Source organism: Coffea arabica, chromosome 8e (genome assembly GCF_036785885.1).
Source record: "Coffea arabica cultivar ET-39 chromosome 8e, Coffea Arabica ET-39 HiFi, whole genome shotgun sequence".
In the NCBI taxonomy this organism is placed as follows: domain Eukaryota; kingdom Viridiplantae; phylum Streptophyta; class Magnoliopsida; order Gentianales; family Rubiaceae; genus Coffea; species Coffea arabica.
The window spans coordinates 41,467,957-41,479,786 of record NC_092324.1 but is presented as its reverse complement, the minus strand read 5'-3'; the positions used below and the strand labels follow the sequence as shown (position 1 = coordinate 41,479,786).

At 32.5% G+C, this 11,830-nt stretch overlaps 2 protein-coding genes across 2 annotated transcripts; one reads left to right on the top strand and one right to left on the bottom strand.

Annotated features, from left to right (window-relative positions):
- The first annotated feature begins 478 nt into the window (after positions 1-478).
- LOC113704791 (CBL-interacting serine/threonine-protein kinase 25-like) lies at positions 479-1,828 on the top strand. The gene has a single exon (XM_027226663.2). The coding sequence runs from the start codon at positions 479-481 to the stop codon at positions 1,826-1,828; it is 1,350 nt and encodes a 449-aa protein (XP_027082464.2).
- A 5,396-nt stretch (positions 1,829-7,224) lies between these two features.
- Positions 7,225-9,086, bottom strand: LOC113703561 (probable WRKY transcription factor 40). The gene is made up of 5 exons (XM_027224961.2): positions 8,917-9,086; positions 8,721-8,789; positions 8,286-8,600; positions 8,021-8,137; positions 7,225-7,836 (listed from the first exon to the last, which is right to left on the bottom strand). Exons 1-5 carry the CDS (start codon positions 8,992-8,994, stop codon positions 7,468-7,470), a joined length of 948 nt encoding a protein of 315 aa, XP_027080762.1. The 5' UTR covers positions 8,995-9,086; the 3' UTR covers positions 7,225-7,467.
- Positions 9,087-11,830: the final 2,744 nt, after the last annotated feature.

Genomic DNA, 11,830 nt, shown 5'->3' with positions numbered 1-11,830 from the left:
GTGATCCACTAAGCATACATCAGAGTTGGTCTCATGATTTCTGACTTCAAAACTTTCACATTCATATGCTAAGACCAAGGCAGAAATGTAGACGGTATAGCACGCATGCTCCCTTCACTGAGGGAAAAACAGAAAAACTTTGATTATTTTATTTGTATCTACTGATTTAATAGTATTCTAATGCGGCTTAAGGTGTCAATTTTTGCATCTACATGTATCGTTGTTGCAACAATTTTTTTGTCAACTATCCAGTATTTGTTTCCTTTGCCGCCACTTGAAGCCCTTATGATTTATGAAGAGAAAAGCCCGCCTGATATCCAGATCCACATAATCTTTCTATTTTGATGAGATTTTGAATTGATTTCTTTAGACCCTTTATTTTCTGACTTCTGAGTGTATGCTGATTCAAAGTAAATTCCTAGTGATCTGCAACCAGAGTTTGTATACACATAAGCTATTCTTTTGAAATTGTCAAATCATGGGTGGTGGTAAAATACTGTTTGACAAGTATGAGATGGGGAAGTTATTAGGCAAAGGTACATTTGCAAAAGTTTATCATGGAAAAGAAATGGCCAAAGGTGAGAGTGTAGCAATCAAGGTTATTTACAAAGATCAAGTCAAAACAGAAGAAATGATGAATCAGATCACCAGGGAGATCTCTATCATGAGGCTAGTTCGACATCAGAATATTGTCGAGATCAAAGAAGTTATGGCAACAAAAACCAAGATTTATTTTGTCATGGAGTACATAAAAGGTGGTGAACTATTCACCAAAGTAGCCAGAGGGAGGCTGAAGGAAGACGTGGCTAGAAAGTATTTCCAGCAGTTGATCAGTGCTGTGGATTTCTGCCATAGCCGTGGCGTCGTTCATCGTGATCTAAAGCCTGAAAATCTACTCCTTGATGAGAATGGGGAGTTGAAAGTTTCAGATTTTGGCTTATCAGCCTTGCCAGAGCAGCTGAGAAATGATGGTCTTCTTCACACCCAATGTGGAACTGCAGCCTATATTGCACCTGAAGTCTTGAGGAAAAAAGGATATGATGGTGTAAAGGCTGATTTATGGTCATGTGGAGTTGTGTTATATGTTCTTCTAGCTGGATTTCTTCCTTTCCAGGACCAAAATCTCATGAATATGTATAGGAAAATTTTCAAGGCAGAATTTACATTTCCTCCATGGTTTTCCATGGAATCGAAACGTTTGATTTCAAAACTCTTGGTTGCTGATCCGGCGAGAAGGATCAGCATTCCGGCTATAATGAAAGCTCCATGGTTTAGGAAAAATTATTCTATGACTAGTTCATTCTCAGTTAAAGAATTCACGATCGAAAAGTTTGAAGAAGAAGAGGAACATGTTATGAGAGGTGGCATGAGGAAATCACCATCTTCACCAGCATTATTGAACGCATTCCAGTTGATCTCATCAATGTCTACGGGCTTTGACTTGTCTAGTTTATTTGAGATCAAGGGAAAGTCCGGATCAATGTTCACTTCTAGATGTTCAGCCAATGTTATTATGACAAAGATTGAAATGGTAGCTAAAAAACTGAACTGCAAAATTGCAAGAGGAAAGGACTTCACTTTGAGGTTGCTGGCTCCATTCGACGGTCGGAAAGGGCGGCTGTTGGTGACCGCCGAGGTGTTTAAGGTTGCGCCAGAGGTGGCCGTTGTCGAGTTTTTGAAGTCCTCCGGTGACACGTTGGAATATAAGAAGTTCTGTGAAGAGGAGATCAGACCTGCCCTAAAGGACATTATTTGGACTTGGCAAGGTGACAATGCAATGCTGAACAAGAATGGCAAGGATGACCTGCAAGAATCAATTGTAGGTTAAACGATCAAAAGTCTGCTGTTGTGATATCTATGATTGTTTGATTGATCAAATTGTATTCTTGACGATTTCTGTATTGATGTCTGCAACAACTTGTATAGAATTCGTGAACAATATATAAATTGTTTTCTTGAAGTACGTGAGCGAGTCCTGGCGAGAGTTGGGCAGATCTGTATAAATATTTATCTGTTCTATTTATTAACATACTAAGTTCTATGATTCTCCACAAATCTGGAGAGATTAGCTATATTTATTTCTTCAGTTGTGATGGCTGATTTGACTCGACGAATGAAATTTAATTCTATTTGAAAAGAAAAAAAGAAACAGAGAGCTTTCATTTTGTTTCTCATCCCCCATTTGGTTAGATACAACTCATACAATGAAAATATTTTTATGGCTGGTGGTACTGCTAGGGCAAAAATTAGGAGCCAGAGCAATTTTTTAGTGAATGGACTGCTTTGCCCTGCCTTCTATTAACATTTATTAATTCAACCATATTTCTCATTTTGATATCGCCCAATACCAATAAATCCTATTTTACTTTTTCGGTGATCATTTTTTCTTGTTAATCTATAAAGCCCAAAATTTGTGCGCTTTTGTTTTTTCTTTTTACTTAATCGGTTTTAGATTTTTTTTTTTTTTACTTTGTAAAATCTAGCTGCTATCTCTTTATTCATTATACTACAATTTTCCAAAATAAACATTTATTTGTAGTATTTGATTTATACTTTTCCTTGTCTCATTGGAGTCATAAGATGGGTCAATGTAACAAAAGTTATGCTGAAGAATAAAAAGGAGAATAGGTAAATCGTATTTAAAAAATATCAGTAACTTTTTCCTTTTCTTTTGGTGAACCAGTGTATCATTTTTACGTCCATAGTAGAAAATATCAGGAAGAGCTTGCTTGAAATTTTTTCGTGGCTGCCAGGATTTTGTACAATTTCTAATGTGGTAGGTGCCTTCAATATGGTAACCGCCGGGGTTGGCTCGGCTGGTGCTGGGGAAGCCTCTTAAGGTCTTGGCATCGAGTGGTCGCGATTCGACTCCTGTTAACGTCTTGTGTCTTCTGGGGGTGGAGGCTCAAGCGCAGTGGGATTAAAACAGATGACATGTGTTGTTTTCCATTAAAACCTAACTTAGCTAGTAGAAATGTTTACCACGTGATAATGAGGTTTTTGATTGGACTTTCAAGTGCTTCTCTATCCTTTTCCCTCTTTTAAAGTTTGAATTCCCTAAAAAAAAAAAGATATTTATTTATGATTTAATTTTCTATGCACTGACAATATATATACTATTACCTTTAGATGAATGACAATTATATAAAGTTTGAATTCAAAATTCAATTTTTACACATATGTCATGAATTTAACGATGATAGTGTATACATTAACAATGTATATAAAATTTACTCTTCATTTATTAGAATCAGTCTAGTTTATTTCTTTTTCTCTTCAGGAAAAAGAGAAAGTAATAAATGCATGTACAGCCCCGTTCTGAAATGATTAAAGCAAGGAGATGCTTAACTAAACTAAATAGGTTCAGCTACTAATTAATAAGCTTTTAGACTTGTTGGTTATGAAAAATATAAAAGACAAAGTAAATTGGTTTGAGATGTTAAACACCTAAACTATTGAAGTAGGTTTTGCTACTAATTAGTATTCCTTCCGTCCCATTTTGATAGTTTTGATTTTTTTTTTCACACAGTTTAAGAAATTTTTTTTTAACTTTATTGAAAGAGTAAATCTAGTCTCCTATTTTTCTGAAAATTCTTTCATTAATATTAGTAGTATAACTAACCATTATACCTCTACATTGATTGTAACAATAATATTAATGAAAAGTTGCACCATTCAAGGCATTAATCAAAAGAATTAATGAATAAGATAGGTTATATTCACTGATAATAAAGTAAATTAATAAAGGGCACTTTAGAGAAGTTAAAAGTTAACTATATTTTTCAATTGGAAATTATAGTTAACGATGTATGAAAAAGGAAAATAAGACTATCAAACTAGGATGGAGAGAGTAATGTTTTAAAACCTTTTAGTTAGTTTAAAAAAAAAAACTTTTGGGCATGGGGGACTTCCCAATTAATGCCAACTATTCCATTTTTATTGGGTATTGTTCTATTGGGTTTAGTGCCATACAGACCCAATCTGCATCTAGCTTAAACCCAATCTGTATCTATCCATATTGACCCAATCTGCATCTATCTTAAACCCATGCTGCCCAAATTTTTTTTGACATATGTAGCCCATTTAGACTTTTGTTTTTTTTGTGTACGTAGGAGGACTCGAACCCGAGACCTCTTGCTTACACTCCCTCCCCCGTATCACGCAACTCATCTCTCTCCTACCCATTTAGACTTGAGATCTTTTGCTCCGGTATGTATTGACTATTAGAAAAGTTGATTATAGACAAATTTCACATTGCTGATAGAGCTAGTCTGGAGATAAACTATCAAAAACTCCAAGCATGATAGTGTAGTTTAGGGAAAAAAAAAATCTCTAACTCAAATAAGGCGTATGTCCTATTTATAAGGTAAATTATTTTTTACTCCCTGTGATTTGGTGCTTTACCATATAATCCCCCCATAGTTTAAAAATCTATATATAACCGCCATCATAGTCTATATTAATATGCCACTGTTAACTTTTTCTTTAAAACTAACGGTCAATACTTAAAGTCAAAATCAAACTAGCAAATTAACAACTTTACCCTATCATTACTTCTTTTTTCCCCCTTCAAACATAAAAAGAAGAAATTGAAATAAAAAATAGATAAATAAGAACTAGAAAATACCATTAAAGATTTGATCTAAAAACTTATAATGATATTAGTAGTCAAAAAGGATTTGATATTTTTTGTTTCTTATTTATTTTTTTACCTTCCATCTTTTTTGTTTCTTATTTATTTATTTTGTATTTCTTTTCTATCTCTTTTGAATTTGGAGAAAATTAAGATTCTGTAAGCCTAAGTATAGGTTTTCAAGATCTTATCTTCACTTCCCAAAAAAAAAGAGAAAGAAAAGAAAAATAGAAAAAAAAGTAATAAAAGGGTGAATTTGTCAATTTATTAGTTTGATTTTGTCCTTTTACTATTGACCATTAGTTTTAATGGAAAAACTAACGGTGACAATTTAACCCAAATCATGAAGGAGTTATATATAGGTTTTTAAACCATAGAGGGTTATATGGTAAAACACAAAATTACTATGTATATTTATAGGGAAAATCGTCCAAAACGTCCCTCACATGTTGTAAAATGACTTTTTTCGTCCCTCACTTTTAAAAGTGTAATTTTATGTCCCTTACATATTCATATCGGTCAAATTTAGTCCCTAACTAGGTTTCCGATCATTTTTTGGCCGGAATCCATCATGTGCAAGGCACGTGATCATTTTTGAAGGGTAAATTTGTCAAATTATATTTTACATAATCTAATCTATAGTCCTCCACATTTTATAAAACAAATTTTTTCGTCCCTTACATTTTATAAAATGATTTTTCATCCCTCACATTTCACAAAATGAATTTCTCCATCCCTCATATTTCAAAAAATGAATATTCCATCCCTCACTAATTATGTGTGTGAGGGAAACCCTAAAAAACAAATATATATGTGTGTGAATACATTTTGTTTAAATACATGTATATGTCTATTTGATTTTACTTAATAATACGAATAGCATAAATATATGTATGTGTCTATTTGATTTCACTTAACAATACGAATACCATATATTAGACGTGATCATTTGATTTCATCCGGTATTAGCTAGTAAAAAATCTTGCATTCATTGTCAAGTTGGCCAATAAAGCCATTTTCGGTCAAAATACAATAAGAATATGCAAATTAAGGTTATATTGGTAAATATTAGTCATAATCATACAAAAAGAGAAGATAGCCCACAAGTTGGGCCCAATTACATACATGTGTTTATGCTATTATTATTAGGGTTAAATGCAAAAAACCCCACAAACTATATACCCAGTTACAGTTTACCCCCTAAACTATAATAATAGGCATTTTGTCCCCTTGAATGATATGTTTGGACAAATCTACCCCTTTTATTTTAAGCATTGTTATTTTTCTTTTTTCCCTATCATTTTCTTTTTAAATTCTTCCTTTTTTTCTTTAAACATTGTTTAAATAAGTAGACTAGATTAGTCAAAATTTGTTTATTTCTTAATTTAGTATGTCAATATTTTATATAAAAAAAATCTATGGAATACAAGATTTTTTTTCCAAATGTTGGAGTCAATGTCATTTAAGAAATTGAACTTTTCAAATATATAATAGCCAAATAGAGAAATTGATTAATCAATTATTAGTAGTATCAATAACAAAAAAAATGAACTACTATTGTTGTTTATTCTTATTTTTTATTTCACTACAAATAACAATTGCTAACTTTTCTTTTTTGTGTGATATATAATATGTTACTTTTATTATAAGTAGTTGAGTAACTGTGAACTCTTAATTAGTTTATGGGTACTTAAATTGTTGAATTACTAGATTAATACACTTTACAATATAAGCTACATATATTTTGTAATAACAAAGAGTTTATGTCAAATTATTAAGAATAAATTTAACAAATAAACAAATTAAAAAATAGTTTAAAAAATATTAAAATTTTTTATGTAAGTCTTTTCACATCGGAGAAAGATGTTGGCTAGTTCCACGAGAGAAGGAGAAAAAAAAAAGAAAAAAAAAGGAAAAAATGAAAAAAGCTAATAGAGAAAAAAAAAAAGAAAGGATTTAAGATAGTAAGGGTAGTGTTGTCCAAACATATCATTCAAGGGGGCAAATTGCCTAATATTATAGTTTATGAGATAAACTGCAACTGAGTATATAGTTTGTGAGGGTTTTTTGCATTTAACCCTTATTATTAAGCAAAATCAAATAGACATATACATGTGTTTAAAAAATATATATTCACACACATAATTAGTGAGAAATGAAAAATTCATTTTTTGAAATGTGAGGGATGGAGAAATTCATTTTGTGAAATGTGAGGGATGAAAAAAATCATTTTATAAAATGTGAGGGACGAAAAAAATTATTTTATAAAATGTGGAGGACTATAGATCAGATTATGTAAAATATAATTTAACAAATTTACCCTTCAAAAATGATCACGTGCCTTGCACATGATGGATTCCGGCCAAAAAATGATCTGAAACCTAGTTAGGGACTAAATTTGATCGATGTGAATATGTAAGGGACATAAAATTACACTTTTAAAAGTGAGGGATGAAAAAAGTTATTTTTAGAAAATGTGAGGGACGTTTTGGACGATTTTCCCATATTTATATGTATTTATATATATAGTAATGTGTTTTTATTTTCCTTTTTCCAAAAGAAAGAAAAAAATATGGAAGATAGAGGTAAACTTACAACAAATTCTTATTGGACCTGCTTCCCCGGTCTAAGATATTTCATTCATATGGTGCTTGTACTACAATACATTGGATATTTGTACTTTGCTATGATTTACAACAAACAATGCATGTATCACAAATTCTCAATGAACAAGTAGGAATTATTTATATGTAGTACTAATATTCTCCTCCAAAAAACAAATATTCACAGTCACTAGGCTTTCTAAAATCCCAAAATAGCCGAAAACTTTGAACTCATTTCTCCTGCTCAGAATCATGGCTCAAAAGTCTTCCTGAAATTGCTGCAGCAAGTGCAGCTGTAAAGCTTGCATTCCTTGTCAATGAAGAAGCCATTTGTTCAACCATTAACTGTTGAACAGAGTTGCTTTCCATTTCTGGAACTGATCTCTGAAATTTATGACGCAGTCCAGGATCCATGAAATCAACTGCCTCCTTAGGCCCTGAAGAAAACTCTAAGCATTTCAAGCTAGACGACAAAGCTGCAGCATCAGCACCATGTACTGCTGATGAAACCAACATTTCATCTCTCAAAGGGTGTTGATGGTTGTGCTCTCCTTCATAGGTAGCTACCAAAATTGATGGATCACCAACACTTCTTTGTACCTTTAAAGCATACAGGAAAATAAATATTCAGACATCTATCGATATATCCCCATTTCTCCACTAGGCCTAGGCTTCCTTCAATTCGTCAAATGTAAATTTGTATTGTACCTCTGTCGGTTGCATTTGCCCCTTACTCTTTCACGCAGAAAATCAAGATAACGAAAACGAGCAAAGTAAAGCTCACCTTCTTCTTCACCTGGCAAGACGGAGCAAAAGAGCACTTGTAGTAGGCTCTGGGAGATGGATTATCTTTAGTAACCTTTTGTCCATATTTTCGCCAATGATATCCATCCTTCACTACCTGTGACAAGAAGAAAGTTTGGGATGAGTTAACAAGAAGAAAGTTGTACGGTGATAAAACTATTTTTTACTAGAAAGTATGTATGAACCGAGTTTAATCAATTTCAATGTACAGTTTCATTAGTTAAACCAAAACGCTGGTAACTTACTAAGCTTGTGTCAGATGGATCAACTCGCACATGAACTCTTGAAATATGTGTCCTGATTTCCTTAGGCCTTTTTGGTGATCCTTCTGCTTCAGATAGGCTATCGTTCCATCCCTCATTTGCATAGCTATTGAAAGAGTTTTGAGCCTCAAATTTCCTCTTCTTTGATTTAGTCAGCTGATCTCCAGAGTACTTTTGCACCAAATCGACTAAGTGGTTTTGCAAAGTATTATAATTTTCGCTAAGGTCAATAAGCATTTCTTTCAACTTCCTGTTTTCTGACTTCATCTGGTTCAATTGGTCTATCAAATCATCTGGCTGCAAAAAATGCAAAGTTTATACTAAATCCTCTGAGAAGACAGTTACCTCGCCATCTTTATAAGGATTGAAGCTGTTTTTACCTAAAGAAATAAGACTACAATATCATCTAGGACTCACCTCTTCTTTCCCTGATGTTGACTTGCTTTCATCAAGAACAAGATCATGGCCATCTTCAAAATCTGGCTTCTGTAACAGAAGAGGAGAAAAAACAATCATAAATCCCACAAATTACGAATATATTTAATGGATTATACAGTATGGGTTTTCTTTTCATTTTTTCCTGTCTATAGAATATCAAGATTGCACTACACACCAGAGAGTCAAAAGCTTTTCTTGCAGGAGCTGTGTTGAGGTCAAAAGCAAGGCATTCTTCTTCCAAAATGGTGTCCATTTTTTGAGAAAAGTTTGAACTGAACTAGTGTTGATAATATAGCAAGAGACAGTATCCAAATTTGATTTTTGTTCTGAAAGAATGAAGATTTCTTAAAGAACAACACAAGCTGACGTATTTATAGAGAGTGAGGCTAAAGATAGAGCCGAGGAAGAGTCCAAGTCTACGGTAGAATATTGAAGGAAAGTCTCACGAAACTGTGGTCTTAGTAGAATTGTCCCCATCGTATCGTCCATTATTCATGTACACATAGACTTAATCAACAGTGTGGCATAGAAGTCAAGAAAGTCTTGCTTTTCCTATGGCTAGTAATTAAAACTTCTAAACTAATCCTTATTGCAAAATATAAATTTGTGTTCTCAACACAATGGGCATTATTTGAACAGCAAAATATCTTCTTGGGTTGACCTTAAAGTTAATTCCTTGCTTGACACGTAAATTAGCATTTGATCTAGATTCTAGCTATTCTCTAATTAAATTTCACCTATGTACAATTGGTTGTTTGAGGTCTATATTGGACTTTATTCTTTAATACAAAGGAAGTATTGGATTTTTTTGAAATTATTCTGACCTCCCTTTAGATCATTTATTTTGAAGCCAAGTTTGGTTTTTATTTATTTTTTTTGGTCAGGGGTTTATTATAGGAAATTTAGAAGTTCTAAATTATGGAATTGTTATTTACCTATTTGACGATATCATATTATTATGTTTACAATGCAATTAAAAATGAAAAGTAGATGTGCATTTATTGTTGAATGAGTGGAAAAGTCAAAAGAAGTGTCATTAACAAATATTTCTTGGGATTTTCTATAAGAGAAAGATGACATTACTATTTAGGCATTAGTTACCCATTGCTCTGTTGATTAATTTGTTTGAGTAGCCTCCCTATGCATAATAATCTTAGTTCTTTTTAGTCAAGAAACTTTGATCTGTGGACAGCCAGAGACACTTTGGCCAAGATGGAGCCGCCTCATTTTAATCAAGTAACAACTATATAATTCAAAATGAAGAAAAAAAAAAAAAAACTCACCCAAAAAAGTGGAAATTAAAATGCTACATTGAGTAATTTTTAACCTTATAAATTAGATCTACCTTCATATTTCTATATAAAAGTGATATGCTAAGCAGAAAGAGAAAAAAATGTCATTGGAGAAATTTAGAAATGTAAGGCTGAGAAAGTTAATCAAAACTTTCCATTAAAGGTATTATAATGTGCAAAATTAGTAAGCGCTAGAAAAAGTAAAAGGTACTTGTCCTTTGTTTGGGAAACACCAGAGGCCACAGAAATCTTATAAGATAGTCTCTGTGGAAGACTTTTCTGCTTTCTAGAGGGCATAGGCCAATTGATTTGAGCGAATGAAGAGCTAAGACAGACCTTTGTAACAATGTCCGTTAAGGGTACTGTAAATTTCCACGGACTTCTTCTTTGCTTTATCCTTTAGTTTCTTAAGTAAGGCTTGGATAAATGGACCCTTTAACCCCCTGCCCCCAAAACCTCTCCTTTTAAATTGAGAGACAGTTCAAACGGGATGGTTCATTGTTTAGACAATTGATCAATTTCGGTGTATAGGAGTAGTTCAAAAACCAGTTAATTACCGAGTCGATTATCAGGTAAAACACAAAATCTTTTCTATTGATTTTTAGTTGATTATTTAATTGAATTATAAATCAAATGTAAACAATTAGCCAATTTTATTTGTATAATAGTAGCTCACGAATCACTTAATTACTGAGTTCGTTATCAGGTGAAACACAAAATCTTTTTTTTAATTGATTTTGAGTTGATTATATAAATGACTGCATATATCAAATTCATTTTTTCGATACCGATGTACATGTCTAATAATACAAGCGTACATGTTTATAGTCATCGTCAAAGTCCTTAAAGTAATAATTTTCCAAATAGCCAAATACTTTAAATGGAATTCCAAAAGAAAAAACAACTTGAAAGTAACTGTATCTATCAATGGGACATATAAAAACGAAAGAACAGCAATAAAGCATTCAAAAGCTGCAAATGCAGTAAAGTGGCTAGGCAACTTGAGGTTCAAGGACGTTTAACAACCATATCATGGTGGTCTTCTTTAGAAATTAAGAAGTCAGGATCATTAGGATTTTAAAATTTCTCACATTATGTGGCCCCTTAGAAAATAGATTGTTATATATTGTTCTACAACTTACAAATATCTTATGAAATTTCATTGCCTTTGCGTAAAATAAGCCGCGTTTAAATAGAAAATTCTTTCTTAGATCATCTGTAAAGAGTAAAGGTATTCTAATTGTATGTCTAGTCATAAATATAACAAGGGTTAAAAACAAAAAAAACCCCTATGATATGCCTAATACACAGAAAAGTCCATCGTGGTTTCAAAACATACAAAACGACACTTCATGTTTTGAATTAATTTGTAAACTAACAGAATTAATTAAACTTAACGGAATCCGGTAAATTTAACGGAAAACTTAACAGAATCCGATAAATTTAACGGTAAATTTAACAGAATCCGGTAAGTTTAACGGGCGAAACCATTATTTTCATTACGTTTAACGAATTCTATTAGTTTACAATTTAGTTCAAAACATAAGATGTCGTTTTGTATGTTTTGAAACTACGGGGGATTTTTCTGTGTATTAGGTATATCACAGGGAGCTTTTTTGTTTTTATCCCAAGTAACAATGAAATATGGGGTGATTCCTCCCTTATCTTCTTTCCCCTCTGGATTATGTGGAAATTTTTTTTGATTACGTAAACCAAGTGACATCACGAAAAGTTATGTCAGCATGAAACATGAGCAAAAGTACAAAAACGATTAGCCATCTTCTTGAGTGCTGTCTA